General features: G+C 43.8%; 1 protein-coding gene across 3 annotated transcripts in view; it reads left to right on the top strand.

Moving 5' to 3' along the window:
* Positions 1-1190: 1190 nt before the first annotated feature.
* Positions 1191-17674, top strand: part of LOC311102806 (aspartyl/asparaginyl beta-hydroxylase-like) — a 46655-nt gene continuing 30171 nt past the window's right edge. For all 3 annotated transcript variants that reach the window (XM_084144224.1, XM_084144223.1, XM_084144222.1), the window contains exons 1-3: positions 1191-1650; positions 6713-6931; positions 10725-10793. In XM_084144224.1, the coding sequence (XP_084000350.1) occupies positions 1611-1650; positions 6713-6931; positions 10725-10793 (328 nt within the window). In that variant the 5' untranslated portion in view covers positions 1191-1610. The remainder of the gene's footprint in view (positions 1651-6712; positions 6932-10724; positions 10794-17674) is intronic.

Below are 17674 nucleotides of genomic sequence, written 5' to 3'. Positions count from 1 at the left end.
CTTTGCTGGTGACACTGTCTGATTTACAGTGGGGAAAATAAGTATTTAGTCAGCCACCAATTGTGCAAGTTCTCCCACTTAAAAAGATGAGAGAGGCCTGTAATTTTCATCATAGGTACACGTCAACTAAGACAAAATGACAAAATGAGAGAAAAAAATTCCAGAAAATCACATTGTAGGATTTTTAATGAATTTATTTGCAAATTATGGTGTAAAATAAGTATTTGTGGGACGATCATGGGACGATCATTTGTTTTTCAACAGGACAATGACCCGACACACCTCCAGGCTGTGTAAGGGTTATTTTACCAAGAAGGAGAGTGATGGAGTGCTGCATCAGATGACCTGGCCTCCACAATCCCCCAACCATAACCCCAAATGTTTGGGGTCATTTAGCAGACGCTCTTATCCAGAGTGAGATGGGTCGGGATGAGTCGGACCACAGAGTGAAGGAAAAGCAGCCAACAAGTGCTCAGCATATGTGGGAACTCCTTCAAGACTGTTGGAAAAGCATTCCAGGTGAAGCTGGTTGAGAGAATGCCAAGAGTGTGCAAAGCTGTCATCAAGGCAAAGGGTGGCTATTTGAAGAATCTCAAATATAACATAAACAAATCAAAATTAAACACTTTTTGGGTTACTGCATGATTCCATATGTGTTATTCCATAGGTTTGATGTCTTCACTATTATTCTGCAATGTAGAAAATAGTAAAAATAAAGAAAAACCCTTGAATGAGTAGGTGTTCTAAAACTTCTGACCAGTAGTGTATATACAAACGATATAATTCTTGCAAGTGTATAGTCATCCCTGAGGCGATTTCTCTGTCTAGCTCTCGCTCTACAGATTAACCTCTCCAGGGACAATCCCGTAAAATCTGACCCTGGGAAGATACTGCAGGAATCCCCCCCAGCACACTGAGGCACCACCAGCTACACAGAGAAGACCCCCTCCTGTCTCAGGTTGGATACAATACAGTCCCCTCTGTCCCTCCCAGAACCACCACCTCTATCTGAAAGGAAACATACATATAATGGTGATGAGGGGGGATAGGACCCCCTAGTGTTTCCAGCCAGCAGCCACCTAAACCTCTGATCGCTATGTTTTGTGAAGATCTCGCGATAGACAGAGGACACGTTCCCTTTTTTTGCCACGTTTTGCTGTTATCAAATAGCCTGACAACTCACACAAAATTATTCCGCTGCTCTGTAGTTCGCTACATAGAATAAATGTACATCCGTGGGCGTAGCGTAGCGTTTGTCCGGATCAAGGGGTCGAGTGGCCAGGCAATTTATCAAAAACTACAGGGCGGTTTCTCTGGGCACTCCCAACGATAGTGGTTCACGCGGTGGAATTACTGCAAAAAAGAATCCGGTGAAAACTCCGCCCATGACCTCATTCCCTGTCGTGGACTGGCAGAATTTGAGATCACTCATTATTAAACTTTAGCTTGTCAGTATCAATGAGGACATTACTTTTTGTTGAAATAGTAAGCAGTAGGAAGCTACCACTAATAAGGAGGTATCAGAAATTAATTTAGGGAACAAGAAGGTTTACAGGCTAAATATTTGAACATTTCTAACCCTTTGAACTATCAGCATCCGTGCACTTAAAATGGCTCCAAGGAAGAATTCCAGAAACCAAGCCAAAAAAGGTCGGTACCTTTCCCTAATCCCTATGCTAACTAGATAACAGCATAGCTAGTGAACTATAGATTAATATGCAAGTATAGCTAGTTAAACAACCTGGTCTCAGAGTATTTGATGTTGCAACCAGTTAAATATTTTTTTGCCAGTTATGCAACTGCAGGAGCTGGAGGCAAAGTCTTTGATAATGTTATTTCCTCGAGCCAATTGTGCAGCGCCTATTTTGTAACGCTACAATGTAGCAACTAGCTACAGTTACAACAATGATACAATGTTGCCCCGCTGCTTCTAACGTTTACTGTTGTCAACTGTGTCAGCAGGTTAGCTATGTCTTCAATACATTTAGAAGGGAGCTTATAGCTATTTGTCTTCGGTGGTTGGTTTAGGCTTTTTGTTTCTCTATTCTCAAATTATGATGAATAATGTTGACGTGTGTGGCAATACGGGGGAATTTCTCTCATAGTTATCAAATTATTCCCTTCAGTGCACACCATGTCATTCATCCAGACCATCCCTGGACACGCAGATCTGGTAAAAAGCCTGTGTAACTCTGCACTGGATTTTGTGTGATTATAGCAGCCGGGATCATTAAAGGGTTACCTAACGTGTTTAACACACGAGTAATAGCCTACTCCTCTTCAAATATCGTTGAAGGAGAGTGTCATTGTAAGCACCGAGTCTAAACAAGTGGAAAGTGTTGTGAGTGGTTGATATGTTACAGTTCCTTGTAAGTCAATGCATGGATTTCAATTGTGTTGTTTTCATTGTACGGACTTGCTTGGCATATCCCAAGTATCATACAAAGTCAGCATGTACTGTGATTTGTAATATCGGATAGAAAGGCATAGCCTACTAATGCTTGGCACTGTTTGCTGTGCTGGGAACTAAATGGGTTGTTTGTGCTGGTATTGCAAAAGAGACACTGCATCTACACTAGGGTGGCATCCGTTGGATCCAGTGGTCGTAGCCAAGGCAACATCAACCAACTCCAGACATTTTGCAGGCTTGCGCATGCCTGACAGTTCTTCATTTTCATGGTCGCTGCCATGTAACATCCAGGTTGGACAGCTGGTAGCCCAAACCAAAGAAACCTTTGGCCGCCTTTTATGTACCTACTACCATGATGCCCTACTTATTATAGAGGATATTATTATGTTAAACACAAACTAAGATTAGCCGATAGCCTTACAGGTTTATATATAGTGGTGGAGAGTCGGAGTCGACTCCAAAAATCCTGGAGTCATTAATATGCTCCTGACGTAGGCTATTAATTAGCATTTACTATTTTGGTTAGTAGAGATTTTCAGACTGCTCCTTGCATTGCTAATCAATCAGCCAGTTCATTAGTGTGCATGCACACACTCTGACATTGCAGCTGTAGCTAATTTTGGTCATTTTTGTCAGCAGGAGTCGGAGTTGACACCAAAAATACTACAGTTGTCCACCACCATTTAAAATGTAATGATGACTGTGATGGTTTCTGTATCAAGGTAACTAGCATATTGCGTGCCCGATTGATAGAAGCATACGAGAGAGTGCCATGTACAGTACAGCGTCCTCCCTTAAAGTATGGTATCAAAATTGTTAGACTAGGTTAAATCATTGGAAGTTGGTAAGCCAGTAAAGCATTTGGTAGTATTTTCTAAATATTTATGACGATCTCCATTAGCTGCTGCCAAGGGTCCAAACAGGATTAAAACAATTACAATACAACAAAAGGTAACAACAGCCTACATCATAAAACAATACATTATAAAATACATTATTACTCTATTATACCAGTAGTGCACAGTAAAGTAGCAGAAGGGGTGTGTCTGCCTATTCATGAGCTGCTTGTTCACACATTTAAGCAACTTTTTTTATTTTCTTGTTTACAGCAAGCTATAAATGCTGTAGTGTAATGACATGCTCAATTCTAGAGAAGTTCAAGTTCAACCTCTGCAGCAGCAACTGTCATGTTATTACATTGTCTGTGTTTGGACAAGTGCCAATTCTGCTGCAGTGTTTTTACATTTACATTTATGTCATTTAGCAGACGCTCTTATCCAGAGCGACTTACAAATTGGTGCATTCACCTTATAGCCAGTGGGATAACCACTTTACAAAATGTTTTTTTTTTTTTTTGGGGGGGGTGGGGTAAGGGGGGGTAGAAGGATTACTTTAGCCTATCCCAGGTTTTCCTTAAAGAGGTGGGGTTTCAAGTGTCTCCGGAAGGTGGTGAGTGACTCCGCTGTCCTGGCTTCGTGAGGGAGCTTGTTCCACCATTGGCATGCCAGAGCAGCGAACAGTTTTGACTGGGCTGAGCGGGAACTGTGCTTCCGCAGAGGTAGGGGGGCCAGCAGACCAGAGGTGGATGAACGCAATGCCCTCGTTTGGGTGTAGGGACTGATCAGAGCCTGAAGGTACGGAGGTGCCGTTCCCCTCACAGCTCCGTAGGCAAGCACCATGGTCTTGTAGCAGATGCGAGCTTCAACTGGAAGCCAGTGGAGTGTGTGGAGGAGCGGGGTGACGTGAGAGAACTTGGGAAGGTTGAACACCAGACGGGCTGCGGCATTCTGGATGAGTTGTAGGGGTTTAATGGCACAGGCAGGGAGCCCAGCCAACAGCGAGTTGCAGTAATCCAGACGGGAGATGACAAGTGCCTGGATTAGGACCTGTGCCGCTTCCTGTGTAAGGCAGGGTCGTACTCTCCGAATGTTGTAGAGCATGAACCTACAGGATCGGGTCACCGCCTTAATGTTAGCGGAGAACGACAGGGTGCTGTCCAGGGTCAAGCCAAGGCTCTTTGCACTCTGGGAGGAGGACACAACGGAGTTGGCAACCGTGATGGCGAGATCATGGAACGGGCAGTCCTTCCCCGGGAGGAAGAGCAGCTCCGTCTTGCCGAGGTTCAGTTTGAGGTGGTGATCCGTCATCCACACTGATATGTCTGCCAGACATGCAGAGATACGATTCGCCACCTGGTTATCAGAAGGGGGAAAGGAGAAGATTAGTTGTGTGTCGTCTGCGTAGCAATGATAGGAGAGGAAAGGATAGAGTCAAGCGGGCAGGTTGTTGGGCGGCCGGCCGTCACAAGTTGCAAGATTTCATCTGGAGAGAGAGGGGAGAAAGAAGTCAAAGCATAGGGTAGGGCAGTGTGAGCAGGACCAGCAGTATCATTTGACTTAACAAACGAGGATCGGATGTCGTCAACCTTCTTTTCAAAATGGTTGACGAAGTCATCCACAGAGAGGGAGGAGAAGGTGGCAAAGAGCTTCCTAGGGTTAGAGGCAGATGCTTGGAATTTAGAGTGGTAGAAAGTGGCTTTAGCAGCAGAAACAGAGGCACCTCATTCTGCACAGTCCCCCCTCCGTCCTATTTGGCTAAGGCAGAGTAGTGACACACACTCGGAATGCCCTCCCCATATTTGTTCGACAGCTCTAAAAATAGTCCCTCGGACCAGTTTGGCCGTATCAAGTTCCAGCTGACATCTACAACTGATTCAGGCAGGGGGGATTTGTCAGAAACTGGGAAAAATCGAGGAGTTCTCTCATCGTGGATCCCACTTCATTAGACCTGATGGAGGAAACTGTGATGGAGGAACCTATCTGTGAAGAAGCCATATTGGCTGAAGAAATCCTAGGTAGGGTCAAGGGGATTTGTAAACAATAGGCTAATGGTTCTGCTTAACTGCTTCATTCAGAAATGTGGAATGGTAACAAACAGTGTGTTGAGGATTGAGTTGTCATTTTGGGTAACGGAGCAGTGTTTGGTAGGAAGAGTGTCTGCAGTAACGTAGGGCTATTACAAAAGGTAGTAGACAGAGCAACCTTGGCCAGCAACCTATTCTAAATGGGTAGCTATTTAAAAGCACAAAATACTTATAAAAGTGCTAAAGGTTAAAAGGACTAAAGAATATAGAACATGGTGACTTGTCAAGGCACGGGTACTGTTGCAAAAGTAGGCTAGGGTGTTGTTCGTCACTTAGGCTAGTGTATTTCTGTATATTGCTTGGAACTGTAGTGTTACCTCGTATACAGCAATGCTTTTGAACTTGTACAGTTACAGTAGGGTAGCTGTGTGTTCGTTCCAAACCTGTATCTTTGGAGCCTTTAGTAGTTGAATAACCACCTGTTCACACTTTCGATCTTCCTCGCTCTAGTTCTCCCTACCCTTCTGTCGGGTCATGTTGTCACCATCACTCTCTCGCTCTATTCGTGGTTTTATCTTATCAATTTACAGTATGAATACTGTCCCTATTCATGTTGTGGATACACATTTATGTCTTTACACATCCAGAACAAGAGCCTATGTTGAGTTATACCATCAGACATCTCCTCTCTGCGAACCTATCGAGTTTCCTCGTGTGAATAGCCTATGTCACTAGGAAGTATGCCAACTTGAGACTACTCCTCTACTGTTAGTTGGAATACCCCTCCTAGGGTCTCACTGAAAACATGTCTAGGTAATGGGGGGGGGGGGGGGGAGAGAACCAGATCTCTCTTGGTGTTTCATATACCTTGTTCCTCATATAGATATAGGTTAGTTAACCAATATCACGTTTCATACTGGGACGTCTTGCATTTCGTTGTGCCTACTTGTCATAGTAAAGCTTGTCTTGCGTGGTCCTACTATGGGAGACCTTTAGTTGAGCCTGTCGGACTAGTCAGGGGCTGGGGCATTTAAGTCTTCTGCCTGCCTCTGTCATTCAGTAATCTGATCCAGGCAGGGTTATTTTCTAACCGGACTTCAGCATTCCCCTCAGTCCTCCTCTACTCAGATCTGCTCACACTAACTCATAGCTTCTGAGGAAGGCCACTGGGAAAAGAATGGCTCACGTTTCTTTCAGTCCTGTCAATCACAATGACTGAAAAATGTCCAGTAAAAATTATATTACAATTTTACACATTTAGCAGATGCTCTTATCAAGAACGACTTACACTGGTGCATTAATCTTAAAATATCTAGGTGAGACAACAACATATCACAGTCGTAGCAAGTACATCTTCCAAAATGACTGCGATATGTCCCAGTACCCTATGCCCCAGTCAGAATAATTGACATATGCTCATTGCGTCCTTTCTTTTCCAGAGGTGAAGCCCGCAGCAGTGGTGAATAAGAATGGTGTGAAAGCGGAGGCTGCTGCAGCTAGTGGGGGTGGTGGTGCTGCTAGTGTGGGTAGTGGTGGTGCTGGTGGTGGTTTTAGCGGCACTAAGATCTTCACCTGGTTCATGGTTCTGGCTCTCCTGGGGGTGTGGAGCTCCGTGGCTGTGGTGTGGTTGGACCTGGTGGACTACGACAACGTCATCGGTGAGTCACCTGAGCTCCCCTCATTCTTATGATAAACAGTAATGCTTTATTTTACAGCCCGGTTTAAGCTGGTACCTGGTATTTACATGTTACTAAGAAGGCACAATGTGGTAACAATAATTACCTCAATGAATTCAGCACAATTGGTAACTACCTGGTATGTCAATGAATCCCAAAGAAACCAAAGTGTAATTACCATGCTATTATTATTTTATTAGGTTACTATTTTAACAAGTAACTACTGTATCGGCAAGCTGTAAGTAAACCGTTATCTGATAAACTATTGCCTCTTTTTATCTCTTTCAAGATAAGAATGCACAACGTTACAAAATGTTTGTATTGCAATATATTGTGTAGAGCAGGTAATGGTTTTCTATCATGTAGAATATAGGGCATTGGGTGTTAGTATGCTACATGTTTAGCCTAAATTGAGTATAGCCCCCTACTCCAGTATTTCCCAACTCCAGTCCTCCAGTACCCCCAACAGCACATGTTTATGTTGTAGCCCTGGACAAACTCACCTGATTCAACTTGCCAACTTATCATCAAGCCCTGGATGAGTTGAATCAGGTGAGTTTGTCTGGGGTTACAACAGAAATGTGTGCAGTTGGGGGCAGTGGCGGCTCCTGAAAAAATTCTCAGGGGGGGCAATTTTTCTGATGATTTAGGTGACCTACACACATTTAAAAAAAGATATGTCCAGCAACAACATGAAGACAGGGGCAGCATATAAGTCAATACTGATATACACATTACTTGCTTCAAAAAGGCCTCATGGTTGAATTGGAAATATGTGCACCTGAGCATAATTCACAACAAGCAAGCAGGAGCTTTTGATAGAGGCTACTGAAAACATTGATGCAAGTTATTGGTAATAAGAAATTTTTATAGACTTCCATATTCTTCCCTCTTGTATAGATTTGTGAAAATGAACAGTGATAGACATTTTGCTTGAAAACAGAAGTTGAAAATAATTTCTAGAAAAGGTAAACACAGCTATCTGTATGGCTTTGTAAAAATGAACAACCATATTCTGGCCAATTGTATAGATTTGTAAATATGATGATGTCTCCTTTCATGCATACATTTTCAAATAAAGCTCTGCTTTGAGAAAGATCGAATGATATTGTTTAATCTTACCTTATGGCCTGCACACTCCTTGTGAAGCTGTCGAGGGCACGTTTGATGAAGACAGCATCGATGTCCTTCTTCTGTAGCTTCTGGTACAGAATGTCGACGTGGGGCATGATTTTGTGAAAAAGCCCCAGGAAAAAAATAAAATCTTCTTGCTATCTATGTACCTCAGCACAAGCACCAGCTGTGTCTGTGTAGAAACGTCCGTGGTCTCGTCAGCTTGGATAGCTACGAAGTTCGCCGACTTCACCTCCTCCACAATATGTTCCCTCATGACCGCTAGCATACACTCCAGTAGCTCGTTTTGAATGGTCTTTGATGTGCCCTTGAAAACTTTAGCATTTTTAAGATGGTCATCAAACACCTCATCTAATTGTGCCACAAAGTTGACAAGTCCAAGAAAAATACCAGGGTTGGTGGAGCCCTCCGTTTCATCTTTGCCTCGCAAAGCTAACTCAAACACTCCGCAAAACTTCACACACTGGATTAGCCGGCTGAGGATGTGGCGGTTCTTGCTAACCTCATCGTTGTGGCGGCGGACAGCTAGCCTGTATCCCTCATCCAGTTGAGTGGCAATGTTCACTCTCCCCAAAGCAGACAATCTCAAACAGCTATCCATGTGGGTCTTTGACAGCCCAATTTTTGGAAAATCCTCGGGTGTAGGACTTTCCCCCTTTAGTAGAAACCTGTTGAATTATTAAATTTGGTCTGGGAGGTCCTAATTGTTTCGTTGCCAATTTATCTTGATTTGTTCGCCGACAAAAACGAACTTCTTTCAAAGAGACAATCGAGTTGCACTGAACGCTAGCCATCTTGATTGACGCTGCTACCCGCTCTTTTCTTAGTTATGTTACGTATGACGAAAGCGCGTAAGTGCAAGCCCTCCCGGAACCCATAGAGATTGTATTAAAAGCTCTGATATTTGAAAAAAAAAAGATTTTACATGAGAGGCTATGAGACACTTCTGGGCGATTTTCAACCTGACTGAAATCGCCCCAAAACGGGCGGGGCCATTTGAAGCACGACTTTAGCCTGATTGGACATTTAGTGGCAGATCAGACGTCTAGATTAGAACACTAATAACTACTGTTGCCGTGATATAATTGATTAGAAAAAAAATCCCTTCCTTTTCCCGTTTGGCAGTGCGTCGCCCATATCGCCCTAATGAACACACCGCCCCTGGTTGGGGGTACTGGAGGACTGGAGTTGGTAAACACTGGTCTAGATGATGTTCTGACCTCAGCTTACTGTAGATGTGTAGGAACAGCACTTCATGCCTTCTCTGACTCAAACAGGAACCGAAATGTTGTATGTGGTTTGGACAGGAACACATCTCAGACAGGAAGCCATGACCTACTTGTCAAACTTTTCAAGAAGATAATTAATTGGAAAGATGAATTTGTACTGATATTAGTAAGAGGTTTTGTAAAAAATTATAATTTAGTAACCAATTTAATGTGTAGCGTGAAGTAGGCCCAATACTGTCGCTGTTTAATGAACTTTTGATCTTGATGATACCCCTAAAAACAAAATACTCCTGTGTGTCTTAATCTTGCATGCAGCGAGAGCAAAGGAATTCCGTTTTAACTTTTCAGAGGTTTTACAAGGTATTTATGGTCTTTGCTTGCATGCATCACCAAACAATTCAAACCCATCTGTCATACTTCACAAAAATATCTTCAATTCTATCTGTTATTAGTTTTGAATAGTTTACATTATAATATGCCTCAAAATAATGATTTAACAATATGCAGTAACAACATATTTGTCTTGGCTTGCCGATGTTGCATACTGTAAATCCACCTTTGACTCATACTGAAAGTTCTTAGTTCTCATGTCTGATTTTGAAGAAGCAAATTCTTTGAATTGAAGGTATAGCATTATTTCATCAAGGCCCTGCGACAGACTAGTGTCCTATCCAGGGGGTGTACTTGTACATCAAGCTGCCTCACGCTACAGAAACGTGAGCCTATGGGTCGCTTCGGCTCGGACAAGGCTTACTTACTTAGGCTTACTTATAGCTTAATTTCCCTATCCCCTCACCTCCCAACCTTTTGACCAGCAAATTCACTTAATTTCCCAAACAGTTTGAGTTTTACTGTGATTATGAACTCCCTGATTAATCAAAGGATCAGTTCTCCATACTGAATGAATCTGACCAGTCACCATACGCACAGTGTGACCTCTCTCAGGCAGTGTGTGTAACTACAGGAAGTCAGTCTGTGGTACAGCTATGTCTGCAGTCTGCAGTCAGTCGAGTGGCTGCTGCTACGTCTGCTGTATGTCTATACTGCTGCAGTTCAGCAGAATCACCTTGACCACAACCCCCCACATCCCCCTCAGAAATGTAGAAATAATTCAGAGCTGAGACATAGGCTGTAAATATGATACGGTTCCACTTTGAACACCATAATATGACTTCATTGGCAAGTAGTGATGTAAAACTAAAACCCGGAGAATCACATTAAAGAAAGCAAATTATCTGTTAACTGTTTCTAATTATAGAGGATGTGAATGTCCTGTATTGTATGTCGTGTCGTCGTACCCCCCCCCCCCCCCCCAAATGATTTTGATGGATAGGCCAACATTAGGCTTATTTGTGGAAAGGACTGTACTCTGAATGTTTTTTATGACGACCTTAACTATGACCTTTTCGCAGGTAAACTTTCAGCGTATGATGCAGATGGCGACGGTGACTTCGATGTGGAGGACGCCAAAGTACTACTCGGCAAGTGCATTTTTAATAATTACCTTTTTGTGACCTCTACAGTAAAGGTTACTTGTGCATGACTGACTTGGTTTTCTTTAGTTTGAGTACCAGTGCCATAAACTAAACAGCTTACTTAGATGGGAAAAACTAAAGTTTGTGGCTTTAAAACCAGACATTTTTGTTGAAGCTGTTACTGAATCTTCACATAAAAAAATTGTTCAATTTAAGTACTCCTGGACACAGTTGTTCAGAAGTAAATATTTTGTTTAGTGTGCAGCTCAAAAGAGCTTGAAGTCCTCTGGAAGCCTCTTCACAGCGTTATTTAACTCCTACAACAGCTACAACAACACTCTACATTTCTGTGTGAGATTTAGCTCAAAACCAACAACCATATTGCTTATGGTTGTAATATTGGCCACCTGCCGCGTGTACAGTGCCTTCGGAAAGTATTCAGACCCGTTGACTTTTTCCACATTTTGTTAGGTTACAGCCTTATTAAAAAATTTATTAAATTGTTTTTTCCCCTCATCAATCTACACACAATACCCCTAAATGACAACGCAAAAACAGGTTTTATAAAAATGTTGCACAAAAAAAATAAACTACGGAAATATTGCATTTACATAAGTATTCAGACCCTTTACTCAGTACTTTGTTGAAGCACCTTTGGCAGCGATTACAGCCTTGAGTCTTCTTGGGTATGACACTACAAGCTTGGCACACCTGTATTTGGGGAGTTTCTCCCATTCTCTGTAGATCCTCTCAAGCTCTGTCAGGTTGGATGGGGAGCATTGCTGCACAGCTATTTTCAGGTCTCTCCAGAGATGTTCGATCGGGTTCAAGTCCGGGCTCTGGCTGGGCCACTCAAGGACATTCAGAGACTTGTCCCGAAGCCACTACTGCGTTGTCTTGGCTGTGTGCTTAGGGTCGGGTCCTGTTGGAAGGTGAACCTTAGCCCCAGTCTGAGGTCCTGAGTGCTCTGGAGCAGGTTTTCATCAAGGATCTCTCTGTACTTTGCTCCGTTCATCTTTGCCTCGATCCTGACTAGTCTCCTAGTCCCTGTCGCTGAAAAACATCCCCACAGCATGATGCTGCCACCACCATGCTTCACCGTAGTGATGGTGCCAGGTTTCCTCCAGACGTGACGCTTGGCATTCAGGCCAAAGAGTTCAATCTTGGTTTCATCAGACCAGAGAATCTTGTTTCTTATGGTCTGAGAGTCCTTTAGGTGCTTTTTGCAAACTGCAAGTGAGCTGTCATGTGCCTTTTACTGAGGAGTGGCTTCTGTCTGGCCACTCTGCCATAAAGGCATGATTGGTGGAGTGCTGCTGAGATGGTTGTCCTTCTGGAAGGTTCTCCCATCTCCACAGAGGAGCTCTGTAAGAGTGACCATCAGGTTCTTGGTCACCTCCCTGACTTTTTTATTTATTTATTTTTATTTCACCTTTATTTAACCAGGTAAGCCAGTTGAGAACAGGTTCTCATTTACAACTGCGACCTGGCCAAGATAAAGCAAAGTAGTGCAATAAAAACAACACAGAGTTACATATGGGGTAAAAAAAACAAAGTCAGAAATACAACAGAAAATATATATACAGTGTGTGCAAATGTAGCAAGTTATGGAGGTAAGGCAATAAATAGGCTATAGTGCAGAATAATTACAATAGTATTAACACTGGAATGCTAGATGTGCAAGAGATGATGTGCAAATAGAGATACTGGGGTGCAAAAGAGCAAAATAAATAACAATATAGGGATGAGGTAGTTGGGTGGGCTAATTTCAGATGGGCTGTGTACAGGTGCAGTGATCGGTAAGGTGCTTTGACAACTGATGCTTAAAGTTATTGAGGGAGATAAGAGTCTCCAGCTTCAGAGATTTTTGCAATTCGTTCCAGTCATTGGCAGCAGAGAACTGGAAGGAATGGCGGCCAAAGGAGGTGTTGGCTTTGGGAATGACCAGTGAGATATACCTGCTGGAGCGCAGACTACGGGTGGGTGCTGCTATGGTGACCAATGAGCTAAGATAAGGCGGGGATTTGCCTAGCAGTGATTTATAGATGGCCTGGAGCCAGTGGGTTTGACGACGAACATGTAGTGAGGACCAGCCAACAAGAGCGTACAGGTCACAGTGGTGGGTAGTGTATGGGGCTTTGGAGACAAAACGGATGGCACTGTGATAGACTACATCCAATTTGCTGAGTAGAGTGTTGGAGGCTATTTTGTAAATGACATCGCCGAAGTCAAGGATCGGTAGGATAGTCAGTTTTACGAGGGCATGTTTGGCAGCATGAGTGAAGGAGGCTTTGTTGCGAAATAGGAAGCCGATTCTAGATTTAACTTTGGATTGGAGATTCTTTATGTGAGTCTGGAAGTTGAGTTTACAGACTAACCAGACACCTAGATATTTGTAGTTGTCCACATACTCTAGGTCAGACCCGTCGAGAGTGGTGATTCTAGTCGGGTGGGCGGGTGCTAGCAGCGTTCGATTGAAAAGCATGCATTTAGTTTTACTAGTGTTTAAGAGCAGTTGAAGGCTACTGAAGGATTGTTGTATGGCATTGAAGCTCGTTTGGAGGTTTGTTAACACAGTGTCCAATGAAGGGCCAGATGTATACAAAATGGTGTCGTCTGCGTAGAGGTGGATCTGAGAGTCACCAGCAGCAAGAGCGACATCATTGATATACACGGAGAAAAGTGTCGGCCCAAGAATTGAACCCTGTGGCACCCCCATAGAGACTGCCATAGGTCCAGACAACAGGCCCTCCGATTTGACACACTGAACTCTATCTGAGAAGTAGTTGGTGAACCAGGCGAGGCAGTCATTTGAGAAACCAAGGCTATTTAGTCTGCCAATAAGAATGCGGTGGTTGACAGAGTCGAAAGCCTTGGCCAGGTCGATGAAGACGGCTGCACAGTACTGTCTATTATCAATCGTGGTTATAATATCGTTTAGGACCTTGAGCGTGGCTGAAGTGCACCCGTGACCAGCTCGGAAACCGGATTGCATAGCGGAGAAGGTACGGTGGTATTCGAAATGGTCGATGATCTGTTTGTTAACTTGGCTTTCGAATACTTTCGAAAGGCAGGGCAGGATGGATATAGGTCTGTAGCAGTTTGGATCTAGAGTGTCACCCCCTTTGAAGAGGGGGATGACCGCGGCAGCTTTCCAATCTCTGGGGATCTCAGACGTTATGAAAGAGAGGTTGAACAGACTAGTAATAGGGGTTGCGACAATTTCGGCGGCTAGTTTTAGAAAGAAAGGGTCCAGATTGTCTAGCCCAGCTGATTTGTAGGGGTCCAGATTTTGCAGCGCTTTCAAAACATCAGCTGTCTGAATTTGTGTGAAGGAGAAGCGGGGGGGGCATGGGCAAGTTGCAGCAGAGGGTGCAGAGCTGGTGGCCGGGTTAGTGGTAGCCAGATGGAAAGCATGGCCAGCTGTAGCAAAATGCTTGTTGAAATTCTCGATTATTGTAGATTTATCGGTGGTGATAGTGTTTCCTAGCCTCAGTGCAGTGGGCAGCTGGGAGGAAGTGCTCTTATTCTCCATGGACTTTACAGTGTCCCAAAACTTTTTGGAGTTAGTGCTACAGGATGCAAATTTCTGTTTGAAAAAGTTAGCCTTTGCTTTCCTGACTGCTTGTGTATATTGGTTCCTAACTTCCCTGAAAAGTTGCATATCGCGGGGGCTATTTGATGCTAATGCTGTACGCCACAGGATGTTTTTGTGCTGGTCAAGGGCAGTCAAGTCTGAGGAGAACCAGGGGCTATATTGGTTCTTAGTTCTGTATTTTTTGAATGGGGCATGTTTATTTAAGATTGAGAGGAAATTACTTTTAAGGAACAACCAGGCATCCTCTACTGACGGAATGAGATCTATATCCATCCAGGATACCTGGGCCAGGTCAATTAGGAAGGCCTCCTCGCTAAAGTGTTTTAGGGAGCATTTGACAGTGATGAGGGGTGGTCGTTTGACCGCGGACCCGTTACGGACGCAGGCAATAAGGCAGTGATCGCTGAGATCCTGGTTGAAGACAGCTGAGGTGTATTTAGAGGGTATGTTAGTCAGGATGATATCTATGAGGGTACCCATGTTTAAGGATTTAGGGTTGTACCTGGTAGGTTCGTTGATAATTTGCGTGAGGTTGAGGGCATCTAGCTTGGATTGTAGGATGGCTGGGGTATTAAGCATATCCCAATTTAGGTCACCAAGCAGTACAAACTCAGAGGATAAATGGGGGGCAATCAATTCACATATGGTGTCCAGGGCACAGCTGGGGGCTGAGGGGGGTCTGTAGCAAGCGGCAACAGTGAGAGACTTATTTCTGGAAAGGTGGATTTTTAGAAGTAGAAGCTCAAACTGTTTGGGCACAGACCTGGATAGTATGATAGAGCTCTGCAGGCTATCTCTACAGTAGATTGCATCTCCACCCCCTTTGGCAGTTCTATCTAGACGGAAAATGTTATAGTTGGGGATGGAAATTTCAGAATTTTTGGTGGCCTTCCTGAGCCAGGATTCAGACACTGCTAGAACATCAGGGTTGGCAGAGTGTGCTAACGCAGTGAATAACTCAAACTTAGGAAGTAGACTTCTGATATTTATGTGCAAGAAACCAAGACTTTTGCGATTACAGAAGTCATCAAATGATAGCTCCTGGGGAGTAGGAGTGATACTGGGGGCTACAGGGCCTGGGTTAGCCTCTACATCACCAGAGGAACAGAGGAGGACTAGAATAAGGATACGGCTAAAGGCTTTAAGAACTGGTCTTCTAGTGCGTTGGGTACATAGAATAAAGGGGGCAGATTTCCGGGTGTTATAGAAAAGATTCAGGGCATTATGTACAGACAAGGATATGGAAGGATATGAGTAAAGTGGAGGTAAACCTAAGCATTGGGTAACAATGAAAGAGATAGTATCTCTAGAGGCATCAATTGAGTCGGTCTCTGAGTGTATGGGGGGAGGGACAAAGGAGCTAACTAAGGCAGGTTTAGCTAGGCTGGGGGGTCTACAGTGATATAGTACAATTAGAAATAACCGAAACAACAATAAACTAACCATGTTTGGGCTGAGGCTAAACATAAACAGGATGTAGTACCGTAAAAAGGAACAGTCCAGCAGATATCAGCTGTATAGCTGAGTTATCATAAGGTCCGGTGGTGAAGCGCTAGTGAGTAAGAGGCCACGGCTAGCGTGTGCTACGTCCGTTTTGTTGTAGCCAGCTGGTAGCGATGAATCCGGAGTTAAAGGTCCAGTGATTCAGTGATTCCGGCGGAAAAACTGATATGTTCTGGGTCGATAACGCGCTGTGCAGACTGGCCGAATATCCGGTGATCAATGTCCAGTGATTAAAAATTAATCCTGCGGAAAAAATCCAATATTCTGGGTGAAACACCGCTAGCTGTGGCTAATAGCAAGTAGCTAGTTCAGTTTAGTGAGTAAGAGGCCACGGATAACGTGTGCTAACGGGCCAGGGCTAGCAGATGGATGGAATCTTCGTGGTTAACGTCGTAACCACATCAGACGATTTCGTCGGCAGACCAGTCGTGTAGGATCGGCGGGGCTCCGTGTCAACACTAGGTGGTCCCGTCCGGTTGATAGAGAGGTAGATAGCCGGGAGATGGGCCTAGCTCGGGATGATTAGCCAGACCACAGCGTCCGTTTTGTTGTAGCCAGCTGGTAGCGATGAATCCGGAGTTAAAGGTCCAGTGAATCAGTGATTCCGGCGGAAAAACTGATATGTTCTGGGTCGATAACGCGCTGTGCAGACTGGCCGAATATCCGGTGATCAATGTCCAGTGATTAAAATTAATCCCGCGGAAAAAAATCCAATGATCTGGGTGAAACACCGCTAGCTGTGGCTAATAGCAAGTAGCTAGTTAGCTGGCTAGCTAGTTTCAACTGTAGATTCTAGATAAAAGGTAAGTCAATAATAGAATCCGTTCCACATTGAGTGAGGCGGGTTGCAGGAAAGTATATTTTGTAGAAGGATGAAAAGTCTGATAGGGAAATATGTACGAAAAATACAAAAAAAACAGGGTATTTACAGGCTATTTACAGACACACGACAGAAACAGGACTGCACTACTTCGCCATCTTGGACTAAGGCCCTTCTCTCCCGATTGCTCAGTTTGGCCGGGCGGCCAGCTCTAGGAAGAGTCTTGGTGGTTCCAAACTTCTTCCATTTAAGAATGTTGGAGGCCACTGTGTTCTTGGGGACCTTCAATGATGCAGAAATGTTTTGGTACCCTTCCCCAGATCTGTGCCTCGACACAATCCTGTCTCGGAGCTCTGCGGACAATTCCTTCGACCTTATGGCTTGGTTTTTGCTCCGACATGCACTGTCAACTGTGGGACCTTATATAGACAGGTGTGCCTTTTTACAAATCATGTAAAATCAATAGAATTTACCACAGGTGGACTCCAATCAAGTTGTAGAAACATCTCAAGGATGACCAATGGAAACAGGATGCACCTGAGCTCAATTTCGAGTGTCATACTTATGTAAATAAGGTATTTCTAAAAACCTGTTTTCGCTTTGTCATTATGGGGTATTGTGTGTAGATTGCTGAGGATTTATTTTTATTTAATCCATTTTAGAATAAGGCTGTAACGTAACAAAATGTGTAAAAAGTCAAGGGGTCTGAATACTTTTTGAAGGGACTGTATCTACAATACTGTCTCATCACTGACACTTTCCATTTCCCATAATGTGTAGCCTAATAGCTCTTGTCCTGTGTGGCCTAATAAAGGGACTAATAAAGACTTTACCAATCAAAGAGAAGGACTAATGACTGTCCCTGACTGACTAAAAACACTGCGCAGAGTTGGTTACAGTACCTCTGTCCATAGCTGGTAGCGACATTTCAACATTCTACACTTTCAGACAGCTAAACTCTCAACT

Source organism: Coregonus lavaretus (genome assembly GCF_964263955.1).
Source record: "Coregonus lavaretus genome assembly, chromosome: 2".
Classification (NCBI taxonomy): Eukaryota; Metazoa; Chordata; class Actinopteri; order Salmoniformes; family Salmonidae; genus Coregonus; species Coregonus lavaretus.
The sequence above is the reverse complement of the archived record's forward strand: the minus strand, read 5'-3'. Positions and strand labels throughout refer to the sequence as shown.